This window comes from Ursus americanus, chromosome 25 (genome assembly GCF_024610735.1).
Source record: "Ursus americanus isolate L20-20 chromosome 25, mUrsAme1.1.p, whole genome shotgun sequence".
Lineage (NCBI taxonomy): Eukaryota > Metazoa > Chordata > Mammalia > Carnivora > Ursidae > Ursus > Ursus americanus.
Window position 1 is genome coordinate 5,789,564 of NC_142151.1, and position 16,883 is coordinate 5,806,446.

The 16,883-nt window shown below is 47.5% G+C and overlaps 1 protein-coding gene across 1 annotated transcript in view; it reads right to left on the reverse strand.

The window, feature by feature from the left end:
* Positions 1 to 5,476: 5,476 nt before the first annotated feature.
* CRACR2A (calcium release activated channel regulator 2A) overlaps positions 5,477 to 16,883 on the reverse strand; it is a 142,226-nt gene continuing 130,819 nt past the window's right edge. The window contains exon 20 of the mRNA XM_045781296.2: positions 5,477 to 15,990. Within this exon, the coding sequence (XP_045637252.1) occupies positions 15,906 to 15,990 (85 nt within the window). The 3' untranslated portion in view covers positions 5,477 to 15,905. The remainder of the gene's footprint in view (positions 15,991 to 16,883) is intronic.

Consider the following 16,883-nt stretch of genomic DNA (forward strand, 5'->3'; position numbering starts at 1 on the left):
GAGAGCAGTGAAAAGATACAGCCAGGGCCCCTGCTCAAGAGCCTTGGGAGCCACTGAGAAGCCACTGAGAGTTTAATCAGGAAAGTGACAGGACAAGATTTGCACCCCACACCACACTCATGGTTTAATGAGCTCCAGTTGGCAGTCCTTTCCCCTGGAATCTGGCAATGGACTTAACCCACTGCCTACTTCAAAAAAATCACAGACGACCACAGACAAGGTCAACAGAAATCGGACAGAGCCTCTAGGAGCCAAGCATGGAGGATGGAGATTAAGGCTTCTCTGGGATGCCGCTGTGGAAAATAGCTTGAATACAAATTGCTTCATTGTAGGATTGCCTCGTTCACCAATCAGGGACCCACAAAGGGGCCATTTGTGCAACTCTGAGATTATTTGCATTATCCTTTCTGGTGTCATGTCATACTGTTCTCCTCACAAGGATGGCTTCCCCTCGGCTCAGAGAATATAATTGTCTGGGAGGCTAAAGGTGGCTGGGAGGGTTTGTAGGAGGCTGGCTCTGCGTCTCGGGATGGTTCTGCTGTCTCCGAGCCCCAGGCAGCTGTTTCCAGGGGAGCATAATGCTCGGCATCGCTTTCAACTCACAGACCGATTCTTGATGCATCTTTCCGAGGTTTCGTGGGTCATAATGGGTTTCTGGTATTATGACAATTGCTTCCTGGCCACGGTTGGTTAGCTCAGTTGGATACAGCATTGTGCTTGAAGCCAAAGATGCAGACTTCACAGATTCACCCCTCAGTTTCATGGTCATGGAGGATGCCTTGAACTCCAGACAGCTTTGGAGATAAACAGACTGGGGCGGAAGGCTGATTCCTGCAGCCAGTGGCTCTGAGACCTGCCACAAGTTACTGGGAGTCTTTGTTCCTCTGTTAAATGCGGATGAAACTCACACCTTTCTCCAGGGTTGTTGCATGTGTTGGACGAGATAATCTGAGGTGGCCTGCTGACTCAGCCCACACAGCACGCAGCACGTGGCAGCTGCTTATAAACGGTAGCTCCCTCTTCTTGGAACCGAGGGTCCCAGACGAGAACATGTAGGTAACTTCCTCTTAGGGGGAAGGAGGGAGAAACAACTCCCAGTAGAGTCTCTGCCCGCAGTAGATGGGCATGCTTGCTTTGTGGGGCCAAGAAGAAAAGGCTCACGATCCTGTTGCTTGGAAACAATTGTGAAGGTGGTTTTGCAGATGCCTGGATTGGAGACACCCTGGGAGCAGGTCCAGGGCTTGGGGAAGCTGAGGCCGTAGTGGCGGGAGGCTGCCCATGGTGTCCTATCTGAGGGCTCACAGTCACCCGAGAGCAGAGGAGCACTGGCCGCGCTGGAGTGTGGACTCAGAAGCTAGGGCCCCAGTTCTCCCTCTCCCGGCTGCATAACCTCGGGCAAGGCTGCCAGCCTCTTTCTGCCTCAGTTTCCTCAACCTGTAACCTGGCGGTACTATTTTCCTCAGAGGTGGGTTGGAAGGATGAAATGAGAACCGTGCCTAGGGCTCAGCCAACAGGTGTATGTTCACTATCATTGCTGATTACAGGCTAAGCCTCTGACTTACGCCGGCCTCTGAGTGTCTCTGGGACTCGGACACGTGGGCCTCCGTGAGCCTCACCACTTGGCTCCCTGTGTCTCTGGGCAGCTCTCTGTGCCCCACCAATGATGCTATATTAGCAGTAGCTCATTTTGTGTCTGCTTCCCCCACCCTGAGACTGCCGTCTCCTGGAAGGAAGCTTCTACAGCTCACTTAGTGTGCTTCAGTGTTGAGTAGAGTCCCATGGCCTATCAGAGACATGGGATAAATATTTGCCCAAGGGGCAGATGATGGCTTGCTGCCATTGCCAGTATATCTGTTGCTCCTGCTGTTGGGACCTCATGTGTGGCCCCCTCTAGGCCTGAGGGTTCTCGTCTATGAAATGAAGGTGCTCGCTGGGCCTGATCTCCAGGCGCCCCCCTCCCTTGCCCCCACGGACGGCCTGAAGAATCTGATTCTCTCATTCTGCAGTTCCATGGCTCTTATTTTGTCACCCTGGGCTCAGAGTTTTCCAAGAAGATCTGGTGCCTGACTTTTCAGTGGGGGAAAGGAGGAGGGCTGCTGGGCTTTTTCGCGGGGTCCCGTGTCAGGGGGAGAAATAAGGCTCGAGGGGGAAAATGAAGGTCCCTCGAGGTCTGCAGAAAGACACCACAGACGCTTTGCCGGTGAGCAGCCAAAGGAAATGGGAACAGAGGCCTGGATGCCGGTGTTCTCCGGGCACTTGACTGCACTTTATTAGTCTGTGACTCTCCTAAGATGGCATTTATCTCTTGGAAAATCATTTTAATAACCAAGAGGAAATGGAATTAGGGGTCCTGGCTGCCTGCTGGCCAGGGCTGGCTGACTCTCATCCAGGCGGGGACTTCATTTGGCTCTGCTAATATTGCCTATTGATGATCTCTGATTAGATTCCCTTTCATGTGTCACTGCCCAGAGTGTCCCCAAACAAGGAGGCCTGTGGAGATGTGGGCTTCCGAGGAAGGTGAAGGAAGGGGTGGGAGGAGTAGGGCTGCACAGTGTTCAGGATCTGGGGGGGGGAGGGTGCTGGGATTGACAAGCAGCAGATGGAATTGGAGGGCAAACAATGTGGTCACATCTAAGTGCAGTGACTCTGGCCCCCGACTTAAGAGTTCGGGGGCTGGGTAAGTCCTAGCTGTGTTGCTCACCAGCCTTGCTCTGGAGGGGGTCCTCATGCTAACTAACTCTCTAGTTCCATAGATGCAAGATGTCCGCAGAGGGTGTTGTGGAAGAAACTTGTAAACTCTAAAGTGCTGTATATTTGTGGGTTTTCTGTTACCGCTGCCCAGTCCACAAACCACATCTAGCTTTGACTATGTATGTGCATGGAGGCAATTCGGACCTGGAGAATTCAAAGTAGTGGATGAAACAAAATCTAATTTTATTTGGCTTGAGGTTTGCAGTGTATAATCCCTAAGCCCCCACCTCCTTCTGAGAAACCAACTTTCCTAAGGCCCACTGGATTTAATTGGAAAAAATCGGTGGTTGAGGTTTAATGACTTAAGGTATGGGATTGATGCAGGCAGCCTGGGCCCAAAAACACAGCGGGGGTCCTTGGCTACGTGCAGGATAGAAATCAAATGCAAGCCAGCAGGAAGTGAGAGCAGAGGTTATTGAAGATACAGAGAGATTGCAGATACAGACAGAGCATCCAGGAGACTCAGAAAAGAAGAGAGTCTTGTCCTTGTTTGGAGCCTGGGGTTTTTACTGAGGATTATGGTCTGGTATGTGTCCTCTCAGGCATCCTGGCACTGGTTTGAGCAAGGTTAACGGTCCAGGTGTCCCCTATAAGTCACTTATTCCTTGGAGTCAGGGGGTCTTGGTGTCAAGATGTCTAGCACCCGTGGGCTGGAATATGCATATGATGCCTTTGTGGGTCATTCTTGCCCACTCCTTCCTTAGACGTTATCTGTTGTGCTGGATGACTTCCAAAGAAATCATTAACTCCTTGTCCCTTACAAGGAGGCCACACATTATTTGCACTATGAGGCATGTGTAAAGTGGGGGTGGAGGTCCTAGCAAGGATAGAAGCAGGACAGGAGCAAAAGATGTCCCTCTGCAGACATCTTCCATCTATGGAACTAGAGAGTTAGTCAGCATGAGGACCCCCTCCAGAGCAAGGCTGGTGAGCAACACAGCTAGGACTTACCCAGCCCCTAAACTCTTAAGTCGGGGGCCAGAGTCCCTGCACTTAGATGTGACCACATTGTTTGCCCTCCAATTCCATCTGCTGCTTGTCAATCTCAGCACCCTCCCCCCCCCAGATCCTGAACACTGTGCAGCCCTACTCCTCCCACCCCTTCCTTCAGAGTCTTTTGATGGAGCTCTTCGGTTTCCCTATCTCAGAAGGAGGAGGTAGTGGCCAGCCTGGGAACACACCGGGCTGCGGGAAGACAGAGAGAGAAGGCCAAGGTTTAAAACGTGGCCTGGCTCATGGGCAAACATGGGTCGTGCTGAAAGTTGAGGTTGGCTGGTTATGAGGTTCTTTCTCCCTCCTCGCCACACCCTGGTCCTCTCAGCACAGGGTCCTGGGACCAGCATCAGAAATCCCCACCTGTCTTCCTGCATTGAGTCACAAATCTGACCCTGTCACTTCCTTGTTTAAAACCCTCCACCAGTTCCTTGTCACTGACAAGATGGCATTTAAACTCTTCTGGGTCCAGGCAGGATCTCAAGGTTTGGCCTCATCTGCTTACATCCCCGGATTCATTCTCCATCCCCAACCCCAGAATCCTCATCCCACACCCGCCCACAAGCCTGGCAGCCAGGCCTGCTGGATCCCCAAACTGCCTTCCCTCCCCCTCTCTCTTCCTGCCATGCTAGTCCCCACTGCTTGGACCGCTCCCTTTCTATCTTTGCCCAAGGGCGCCCCCCTATTTTCCCCATCAGACTCCATTCAATCCTTTGCTAAAGGCAGCTTCTCCCCACTCCAAAGCCAGGGACAACTTAGTCTCACTAACTTCCCACGTCCCAGGGCATCCTGCGCTCTCTCTCTCATTTCCCATCTCTCTGCTGGTCAAGTTCCACTGACTTTGGACTTCTTATATTTTTCTCCTTCTTTTTTATGGTCCAAGGGCATAGTGTATTGCTTGGCATGATGGCACATATTCAAACTTTCATGGAAAGTATTTCAAGCTATCAGTGGTGGGACAATTGGGGAAGGAGTTGGGGCTGAAACTGGAATGGGTAGAGTGTGCAGTTTCCTCAGTGTGTGTGGTATGTGTGTGGTGTATTTGTGTGTGATACAAACATGAGTGTGTGGTGTCTCAGTGTACGGCGTGTGTGGTATGCGTGTGTTGTGTGAATGTGTGTATGCAAGTATAAGTGTGTGTGGTGTGTCTGAGTGTGTCTGAGTGTGTGGTGTGTGTGGTACATGTGTGAGTGTGTGGTATCTCAGTATGTGATGTGGTGGTGTGTGTGTGTGTGTGTGTGTCTGAGTGTGTGGTGTGTGTGGTACCTGCAGGTGTGTGTATGAGTACCTGAGTGTGGTATGCATGTATGGCTTCATGTGTGCATGTGTGTGCGTGTGTGTGTGCGCATGTGTGTGTGAGTGTGTGTGTGTGTGTGTGTGTGTGTGTGCTCTAGATCCACAGACACACGATGAATTCAGCATGGCACCTGAGCCCCAACGGTCCCTCGTGAGTGTAGAGCATCAGCACGTGGCTGCCCTCGAAGGCCAGGAACTGAGAGGCTGCGTAAGCCTGCGGAGGCCTCAGCACCTTGTTAGGCCATTGGCCTCAGGACAGCCTGCTGCATGGCCATCAGCAAGTCCTTGAATTTCTCTTCAAAAATCCAGCCAGAGGGAACAGAATGGGCAAAGACACAGGCACGCAAGAGCAGATCCAAGGTCAAGAAAATGTTCACACATGAGCAAAGATTTTTCACTTTCTATTATTCCATTCCATTATTTTTATTGCTATTAATGGTAATACTAAACAATTTTTTTAAAGCTCTTTTACCTTCTACTTACATCAGAAATTCTGGTGTGTGGGGGGGTTGGCATTATTTTTTTAAAATGATAAAACAAATAGAAGTAGAAAAAATAAAAATAAATGAGCCAGGAAAGATAAAGAAAAACTGCCGAGGTGATTCCAGTGGGCATCCAAGGTTGAGGACCACCAGCTGGAACCACCGTGTCTGCCTGAGCCATGGGCAGAGCAGTCGAGCCGTTTCCAGGTGAGGCAGCTCTCCTGGTCTCCCCGCTGCAGGCCCGGGGCCGGCCGCCGCCCCACAGGCAGAGGACATGCTGTGGGGCCCACTTGTCAAGTCTCAAAGAGAAGACACTCCGGGCTTAGAGGGAATATGACTTAAATTATAACTGAAGAAAATTGGGCTAGGTCAGCCCAAGTGGGCCAAGGCCCCAGAGAGGGTCCCCAATGAATATCCAGGGACAGATCAGGTACCCCTGTTGTGACCGGAGCCTGAGGAACTCTCACAGGAGGATTACTGGGAGCTGTGGGGCTCGGGGTAGCAAATGGCCTTCCAGGAAAACTGCACACACATGCTTGGGAAGGCGGGCTGTGGACTGCTGGGGCAGTGGGCCAGGAGCCAGCATAGCCGCTCACTGACCTCTGAACCCAGCAGGTCCTCCCTCCTGCCTGGGCCACAGCCTCATCTGTGACAGGAGCGAGGCTGATGAGCCCTCCCTGGGTTCTGTCTGGGGTTGCATTTGCACACAACAGTCAGTGCAGAAGACCCCCCTGGCCATGTTGGAAGCGAGGATGCCCGCATCCGCGTTCACTGCTGGGTGGCCTTATTTGTGTCCCGCAGAGTTGAGGAGGGAACCTAGACCCCCCGGGGCTCCCAGCCCCTGCTCAGGCTGAAGACTGCAGCGCCAGCTAGAGAAGGGGAGGGGTGGGAAGGGGGGAGATGGGCCTCCTGAATGAAAACTGCCTTGGGAGGGGGCAGAAGAGAGTGGGAGGAAGGGAGGAGGGTGGGGTGGGCACAGAGGGAGGGAAACGCAGCCTCATCTGCTTGTTTGTGTTTCTTGTATTTAAGATGCTGACTTCTAGCATATTTTTAAATCCATCAGACATGAAAGGCTGATTTAAATAGACCCGCAGTGTGAAGCTGGTAATTTCACTTGCCACAATAGAGGAGCTAGCAGGACGCTGGCAAAGACGCAGCACCTCTCCCCATGCCAGCCAAGCAGCACAAGTACGGGGAGACTTTTAGGCCAGGTGCTTTCTACTCCCTGGCAGCGGGAGCAGGCTAGAAGAGGGCGTGGTGGAAAGAGAGAGAGATAAAGAAGACGGGAAAGGGAGGGAAAAGTGGGGCAGAAGTGGGGCAGGGTAGAAAGTGGAGAAGGGTGAGTGGGAATACAAACTAGAGAAATGGATGGGCTCAACATTCTCCTGGTCCAGGGACGCTTCCTGGTCAACTCATCCAGACTCCCCCACATGCCTCACACCGTACACCTTTACTTCAGTCTTGGTTCAAAACAATCCCAGACTCTCAGGGTTGGTGGAGTAGAGGTAAAGGCAATCCTAAGAGCAGAGTGTTCAACATCTGCTTGAATACCTCTAGTGTCAGGGAGCTCACTATCTGGTGAGGCAGCCTATTCCATTGCTGGGCAGTGCTCACTGGGATGAACTTCCTTAGGATAGGTCGCAATCCCCATGCTAGTGCTGGCTGGTCTTAATCTGGCCTGTGGAGTCGCTCAGAACAAGTATAATGCCCAAGTCAGCCCTTCATCATGGAACACAGTATTCGGGTCCTCTCTGACTCCAGTCCTCCTATGCTAGTTCCTAGTGTCCTTACCACAAACAATTATAGCATAAGTCTTGCTAAACCAAAGTATTTCTGAATGCTAATGAGGTATTTCCTGCTGTAGTCAACGCAATAAAATTTCAGGAATAACAAAAGACTTTTGCCATTCATTTTTTGTGTCATTCAACACACTCTTATTGAGCCCATACCCTGGGACCAACTTAGCCCCTCCTGTTGGCATAGAGGATATGGAGGTCCTGTCTCCAGGAGCTTATCTACAAGGAATGGAGCCAAATTCCTAAAGAGAACGGTGTGCAGGAGCAGAAGTGCCAGGAAAATCCAGGGTGGGGTGGGGCTGGCTGAAGCCCTTAAGGGAAGGGGACCCAGGGAATTGTGGTCATGGCATTTTTATGGAATGTTACTATATACTTGTGGGTTCCTAGGTATTTCTTCCCCTTGAGTACCCTGAAGCATCAAGGGCATTCAGTAAGCTTGTCTTCCTTTCACGCTCCCTTATCTCTGATAAAACCTGAGAGAAATGTCTTAGACCTTCAGTTGTTGGGCATCGAAGAGAGTCAATCCTATATTCATTCAAGGAACATAATTGTTTGTGAAAGTGTTTTCTGAAAAAAATGTATTATAGTAAAATATACAAAATGTAAAATTTGCAATTTTAACCATTTACAAAGGTACAATTCAGTAGGTACAGTCACAATATTGTGTGCAACCATCACTCCCCTCCAACTCCAGAGCTCTTCACAATCCCAAAGTGAAGTCTATAAACCATTTATGTAAAGGTGGTTCAATTAGGAGCGCACTATCTGAAGTCTTGACTGGGCAACAAATCTACACATCCACACCTAGCATCTATTACGTAAATAAAAAAACGAATGAGACCAGAACCCTGCCAGTGAGAACCCTGTATTCTGCGATGCTGGGCTCCTGTCCCATTTCAAGGCAGAGTGGAAAGAGACAAAGCATTCTTAGAAGTCTGTAGCTTGAAGGAATGCAAGTTTTCCCCATTCTACTAGCCCAGAGAAATGGGAGATACTCTTACCTAAGACCCCAGCTTCTCCTGGTTACCAAGAAGTGTTGCAATTTCTTTCTTCCTTTGAAGAGTTCTTGTTTGACCTTCACACTAGCAGACAGTAGGACAGAGAACACTATTTGACACATTTAGAAGCTAGGGATCAGAGCACCAAGAAGTTCCAGGTTTTGTCTAAGGCCACACAACTTGTGTGCAGGTTCTTATTCTGAGCAGATCGTTACAGGTTAGAGAAAACATCTGGGAGAGGCACAGCCTAGGTAAAGATGGTCTGTTCCATACCAAGAAGGAAGAGAACCAGGCAGAGAAGCATCTTTTATGTACAGAGGCATGGAGCCCAAGTCAAATTGAGTTGTTGAGCCGCCTGATGGTAATGGATTGCTACTAGCAACAGCTGGAGAGGCTGCGGGGTGATGAGATAGAATGCTTTGATGGGCATCACACTGTCTGAAATGCAATTGAATCACAGCAGCTGGAATGCTTCTCAGCACTGTTTTAAGAGCCAGAAGCAACAGCTCATTTTGAACCAGTGAGGCAACCGCATGGGTCTACCACATCACAGGGACACAGTCATCCAGCCTCTGGGAACTGGGACTCCAGTGGAGTGGCTCACCAAGTGGTGGGCCTTGTTCTTGAGAAATGATTCTGTTCTTAACTGCTCCTACAAGGCAAACATTGTTTGCCAGACACTGTGCCAAGCATGAAGCAGAGATGAATGCTCCTACCCTCGGGAGTTCAGTCCAGTGCATTTCACTCATTACAGCCCTGTGGGCAGTGTGTATAAATAAGCACAATACAATATCATTACAGAATGGCCTTGGGGAGCCTATGGACTAGATGTTAAATCATACCCTGACACTCTGTCCTTGACCTGGTGCTACACATGCTCAATGAATCTACTTCCATAATCATCTTACTCAAATTCATTATGAGGCTCCTTGAGCTCTCCATGTTTCAATTCCAAGTTAAAAAAAAAAATCCCATTCCTTCTGTCCATGTTCTTTGGGAATTTTTGCTTAGTAGTGCAGAGTTTTTATGGGTAGTATTTACTTTTATAGGTCAGATGGATCCAGTCATAATTCATTATGATGGCACATGCCCCACTGGCCCTAAGAGTCTTCATTTGCTGGGCAGGGAGGCTCCTGGTGCTATGTCAAGAGCCTGCAACTCCCACTTCTGAATTAGAGCCAAAGTGCTGATGAAGCTCCAGCCCTGAGAGAAGGGTCCATTCTTGGACTCGACTCAGTCCTGCCCCAGGATGATAAATGAACACAACCTCACCAAATGCTTCTCAGTTTCTATATTGGTTTCAGGTCCTCAGACAAGCACCATATGGTTTCCCAACCCCCATCATTTCCAGGAAGGTTCTTCCTAAGTAGGGCACTTCACTGAAACTGGCTCCACTAAATTGGAAAGTTGGAGTTATGATGTTTGTTGTTACTGCTACTGCTGAAAATGAACATATTTATTAATAGGGACATTAATGGAGTTAGGAAGTGGGTGAGGTTTAGCCTACATCATGTCAACCATCATCATCCCTACCCCTCACCCTGACACACACATACCCAAATAAGAAGGGAAGAAATAACTAATAAAGTAAAATCCTATAGATTTTGACTAAACTTGGTTGGGATTTGTGTAGCCAATTTCTTTTTCCCCAAATAACGAGAGGAGAGGTGACAGTGCTCCTAAGCCCAGTCAGCAAGAAGCTACTTATATCTTTGTTTCTGTATGTTTGTGTACTATGATTTCATTATTTTGAAGTAATTAGACACTTTTGATCTGTACTATTCCCCCACCTATCCCCTCTGAATGAAACTTTGTGCTATGTCTGCCTTTCTGGCAGGAAAGGGAACACTGCTTGAGGATTCCTGGCTTTCTTTCACTTCATCAAGGGGATGGACATTTCCTTGGGCAGCTCATCTCCAGCAGGATATCCAGAAGCTCAAGGTGGAGGGGACGGTTCTCAGAACTGAAAGTTTTCTGAGTTTCATATCCCTCCTTTAATCCAGAAGACAGGAAAGGTTTAGGGAGGAGGTTAGAGGTGGCACTAAGGCATGAGACAAATCCTGGAAATGTTGTGTGGAGTGTGAGGAAGGAGGCAAGACTGGCAAACAGAACTTGATTTGTGCACAGTACAGATGGCTAGCAATGTGAGGTCTTTGAAACTTGAAGCCAGCTATTTTAAATATGTTCAAAGACCTAAAGGAAACCACATCTAAATAATTAAAGGAAAGTCTGAGAACAATGTCCCACCAAATAGAATCAATGAAGATATAAAAATTATAAAAGGGACCGAACAGAAATTCTGGAGTCGAAAAGTACAATAATGGAAATAAAAATTTCACTAGAAGGTCCCAATAACATATTTGAGCAGGCAGAAGAAAGATCAGTGAACTTGAAGATAGGGCTGTTGAGATTATCCAGTCGGGATAACACAAAAAATAATGAAGAAAAATGAACAAAATCTCAGAAACCTGTGGGACACCACCAAGCATGCCAATATGCACATCACAGGAGTTCTAGAAGGAAAAGAGAGGGAGAAAGGGATATAAAGAATATTTAAAGAAATAATGACTAAAACTTCTCGAAATTTGATGAAAGCCATCAATCTACACATCCAAGAAGCTCAACAACTCCAAGTAGGATAAACTCAAAGAGATCTACAGCTAGATACATCAAAATCAAACTGTTGAAAGACAAAGACAAAGGATTTTGAGAGCAGCAAGAGAGAGGCAACTCATCATATACAAAAGAGCCTCAATAAGATAAACAGTTAATTTCTCATCTGAAACTATGGGGCCAGAAACAGGGGATGGTATATTCAAAGTAGCAAGGGGAAAATAACCCTGTCAACCAAAAGTTCAATATCTGACAAAACTATCTTTCAAAACTGAAAGATAAATCAAGATATTTTCATATAAACAAAACTGAGAGAGGTGGTCTTTAGCAGACCTTCCCTATAAGAAATACTAGTGAAGTACTAGATGGTAACTTGAATCAACATGAAGAAATAAAGAGCACTGATAAAAGTAATTACATAATTAAATATAGAAAATAGTATGAATGCATTTTTTTGTTTATGACTTCTTTTTAAATCTGATTTAAAAGAGAACTGCATAAAAGCAATAACAATAAATCTATGTTCATGGGAAGAAAATGTATAAAGATGTAATTTATGATAATAACAACATACAGGAGAGGGGAAAGGAATTATACAGGAGCAAAGTTTTGTGTAGTATTGAAATTAAGGTGGTGTTAATCCAAACTAGATTGTTATAAACCAAGATATTAATGGTTACTTCTAGGGCACCAACTGAGAAAATAAGTTAAAAAAATATAGTAAATGAAATAACAAGATAGTTAAAATAGTACACTAGAAAATAACTATTTAACACAAAAGAAGTAGTAATGGAGAAATAGAGGAACAAAAAGACATGAAATATAGAAAAGAAATAGCAAAATGGCAGACATAAATTTTACTTTACCCAATATATTAAATGTAAGCATAGCAAACTTTCCAATGAAAAGGCAGAGATTGGAAGAATATATTAAAAAACACGATCATACTATATGTTGTCTACAAGAGACTCAGTTTAGATTTAAAAGTATAAATAGGGAGAAAGTACAAGAATGGAAACGTTATAGCAAGAGCAACCAAAAGAGAGCTGGAGCGCCTCTACTAATATCAGACAAAATAGACTTTAAGACAAAAATTGTTACCAAAGGCAAGAAAGACACCTTATAATGATAAAGAAGAAGACATAACAATTACAAACATATACGAACCCGGAAATAGAGTTCCAAAATACCTGAAGCAAACCACCTTAGAGAGGGCAGTTCTGTCCTAAATACTTGACCCCCATGACCACCAGGGGTTTACTTGAGCTAGAGTTTTGCCTCTTTTAAAGTTTTTTGTTAAAGTATACGTATAGACCTTAAACCACCATTTGCTTTAATACCTTAGCTGAAATTGGTTTAAGATCCTTTGGAGCATTGACTACTAGTGACAGAGAAAAAGGGTTGAGCTATTTTTGATAGAACATACAGGTGTGGCCTGGAGTGGGCCCAAGGAGTAGAGTAGGAAAGAGGGGAGTCCAAGATTGGGTGGAAGTGTTAAGAACAGGATGGGAAGAGGTGGAAGAAAGCTAGTGTATCACAGAAGAAGAGAAAAGACCCCAAACAGACTGTCAAGTAAGGTAAATGCTAGACAAGTAGCAAAACAACTGGGGCAGGGCATCTGGGTGGCTCAGTCGGTTAAAGCATCTGACTCTCGGTTTTGGCTCTGGTCGTGATCTCAGGTTGTGAGATCGAGCCCCACATTGAACTACACGCTCAACGTGGAGTCTGCTTGAGTTTCTCTCTCCCTCTCCCTCTCCCTCTGTTCCTCCACCCCATGCATGCTTTCTCTCTCTCTCTCAAATAAATAAGTAAATCTTAAAAACAAAAAACAACTGGGGCTTTGGATTGGTGCTGAAGCCCCTGGTTTGGCAACTCAAGGCTGAGGGCAGCAGCAGATGCAAGAAGCAGCAAGAGGCGTCAGAATAGGGAAGAAACTGTGGGGCCAAGGATGGTGATGAGCACGGGTCATTCTTAGGTAAACACGCTAGCACCAGGTTTGAGCTGCTGAGTGCGTCCTGGAGAACCACAGGCAGGGAGGTAGGGTGGATTATGTGGATTATGTGGAAGCAGACCACAGATACCGTAAGATGTGGGTACTGATTGGAAAGCCAGGAAACCCACAGGAACAAAGGAGAACAGGGCCAAGAGCCAACACCCAAAATAAGCTCATATGCCAGGCAAATGGGCTCGGCAACTGGTTACTCAAATGAGGTAGCATTTGTGAGAGCACCCACTTACAGGGAGATGCTTGGTAGGTGTTAGCTGGTTCTCAATCTGAAATCAGGGCAAGGCTAGTGGTCTGGGCAGTGACTTGATGTTGATAACAATGGTAGCCCCTACCTGTTAGCAGCTATGTGCTAGGCACTGTGCTAAGTATTTCACATTCATTGCCTCATTTACTACTTAATGTGTCCGTGTGAGGTAGACATTGAAACCTCCGATCTACAGACGAACAGGAAACCTGGCCAGGTGACTTACTCAAGATCATTGCAGCAGTGTAAATGATTTGGAGCCAGAGGTTTCTCTGACAGCACTCTGCTGGGCCCTGGGACAGGCTCACAGCCACTGGGGTGACTCTGATCACCTTGATAGCTTAAAGGGAATGGGGAAAGAAAGGGAAGCTCTGACCTGGGGACACAGAACTTCTCAGAGTCTCTCTGAAGCCCCATCCTCCATACTTGTTTCAAGTGGAGTTAGAGAAAGAAGCAGCAGGGGCCTAAAGACCCTTCCTGCCCTCTCTTCTTTGCCTGGACCTTGAGGCTTTGTGGGGATTTACCCCACATGCTGTAGGGTCAGGCCCTAGGATCAGTCCACCCTGCTCTAAACCCTGAATGCACTTTTTCTTAATGGAAAAATGCAGCCCAAGCCAGGGATTGGGTATAGGAGATAAAGGCATCTGTAGGCTTGGGAAACTCCAGGTATGGCCTGCTTGCCCCATAAATTCCAACCATCATCTCTGTTTTTTTTTTGTTTTCAGAAGCAGGAGATTTGGTTTACTTTCTTTATGGTGATCTTTATCCTCTATCTGCCCCCACCCCCGCAACAACACATGTTCACACAGCAACACCCACACAGATATTGGAGGGCCACTTCTGGGTGACCCATCATCCCCTGCATCCCACAAATGAGACCACTCCCAGGGCCCTCTCTTAGAGAAAGGAGTTTCCTGTGAGTTCCCTTCAAATTTGGACTAGGGGCCAGGGCCAGCCTAAGTTGGAAAATGAAGGAATCATCATAAGCATTCTGAGCAAATAGAGTGAGAATCATCACAGAGCCCACCGTTCATTTTACTGATGAGATGGCAGCCCAGACAGGGGGCTGACTGACCCACGCTCATGGGGCACCTCCTGGTGCTCAGTGCTGGCTTTTGTCCTGCACCCTCCATGGGCTCCCTGGTGCCTCCAAGCACTCAGTGAGGGAGACAAAAGCCTGCAAATAGGAGGTAGGCACTTGCTTAGTGATCCATGGGGGCCTGACCTTTTTAGGAAGCTGAGGAGGCGGCTACAGGGAACACCCTTGGGAACTCTGACCAGTGGACAGACTCTTGCCTGGCTGGCTGTGTACAGTTGCCTTGAATCTTCTTGGAGGCCATGGACACTTTCTGCTCCTCTCCTTTTCTATGTTGTCCTGCTTGGCTACGAATACTACTCACTTTCCTGTGGGGCTGGGCCTACAGCCCTAGAGTTACGATCTTTTCATCCAAGCTTCCACCCAGGGCAAGAATGCCCTCCCCTCGCCAGTCCCCCTGACGGCCAGCCAGTGATGCTGGAGCCCTGCTGGGGCTGGGAAGTCACCACCACCGAGACGAAGGGACCACACATGGGATCATTCCCCGTAATGCATGTGCCCTGTTCTGGTGAAGTCCCAGGGGTGCTGAAGCCTGCAGCTATACTCTGCTCACTTCTCAAACACCAGCTATATGTCAACAACACAGCCACACTTTCTTTTTTTAAATACAGTCTTCTGGAAATAAAATAAAATAAAACGAAATCTGTAACTATGGACCTGGTGCTGGGCCTCACTGCCTGCATGTCAATCTACCCTATTAATCATCATGTACAATTTTTCAAAGAGCTATTTTGAGAAACATTGGGAAATGGCTTTTATGGAGCTATATATACCTTATTTATACTCCAGAAATGGTCGCTCTGTTTAGCAGCAGATGGGTTTTTCCCCTCGTTTTCTTTTCGTCTCTTAGTCAAAGTTAAGTAGGAAGTAAGCCCACTCCCTAACCCCAGGCACACATTTATCACCCACAGTCCACCTTGGAGTCAGGGTCATGAGTGGGTGGTTAAGAGGAGAAGATGTGGGTTTCTTGTAAGGCACGTTCCAGAGACCCCGACGGGACAAATACAGGAGGCATGGCGGCTGCTGAGAGTCTGGGTTCTGCAGCCTGGCAAGGAGCAGGACCCTTAAGGGTGGGGTGTGCAATAGAATGTGGACGCCCTGGCTTGTTTTTTTCAATACCATATGGGCATCTCAGGGTCCATGAAGCATATGCCTAGAGCATCCCATTGATACCCAGAGAACAGGAGCCAAAGGAAGACCCACCGCCCTGGCCCTGCCTGAAAACTGTATCTTTGGCCTACAGGAAGCAGCAAGTCGGCCCTGCGCAGTTGTCATGGCAACCACGGTGCTGCAGCTCCTAAGGGCAAGGGGAGGAGAAGGGAGGTGGAGAAGGCATGTGGTGATTTTTCTGGAAAAGCCCATCTGTTTCTTTTCCCCACAAAACCAAGCTGGGGGGAAAATGGGCACCTGGGGTCTAGAGAGAGAAGAGAAAGAAGACTCCAAAATGCTCCGAAAGCAGCTTTCCTGACTGGATGTGTTTCCCTTCCTGTTGGTGGAGGCAAGTCGCTGACAGAGACAAAGGCTTAACCAGGCTGTGGTGGAAACATCCAAGCAGGAGCCCCTATGCAGGATTCGGGGTAAGTCCTATGACCTCACGCCTGCAGGGAGCAGGCCTAGGAGGACTCTTATCAGCCACAGCAAGATTTCTTTTTGGCAGGGCGGTCAACCTGTATTGTGTCCTCCCTTGCTGTATCTTCTTGTTTCTTGAGGATCCTGGGAGAGGGGAAGGTATAGTCAGTAGTGGAGAGCTGCTAGTTCCTTGGGTTATAGGCCATCTGATGATAAGAAGGGAACTCAGCCTCACCAGAGCCTCAGAGTATTCTAAGTCTCCCCATGGGAAGTATAGGTACATTGAGTCAATATGGATCCCTCATGACACCTCTTCCAAGAAGCCTCCCCTGATTCTCCAGGTAGTGAAAGCATCCCTGACAGCATTCTGACCATTCCTCTGTTATAACTGCATCATCCCATGTCAGAACGAACTGCTTCCCCAGGTGCCTCCCTCAGGAGAGAAAGCTGCTTGAAGGCAGAGACTGTATATTTTGTCTCTCTGTCTCTGTAGCCTATCATAGTACCTGGCACACAGTAGAGACTCAAAAAATATACTTTTTGGTTATTAACTCCATAGAAGATCTGTCCCATGTTGCCACAGTTCCAGATTAAATGTAAGACGTGAGGGATTAAAAATAGTGCTAAGTTTCTTATCCCTGCTTTATACCCTCAACGTGCTTTCACCTTTAGCATCTCTTTTGATATTTACGACAACCTGAGTCGCAGGGATGGTATGATTGATGTTCCTATGTTGGGGCAAAGCTGCGAGAGGTAGACTGACTTGGCCTACGAATCAGTGTCAGAGAAAAGCCTACAACTTTCCCCATGGTATTCCGTAACTCCATAACCTCTCCAATACATAGACAACGTCGTTCTCAATAGATGGATAGGTGTGTGGATGGATGGATGGATGGATGGATGGATGGATGGATGGATGGAGAGATGGACGGATGAATGCATAGGTAGATGGGTGGATGGATGGATGGGTAGGTGGATGGATTCATAGGTAGATGGGTGGATGAATGGATGGGTAGATGGATGGATGAACAGATGGG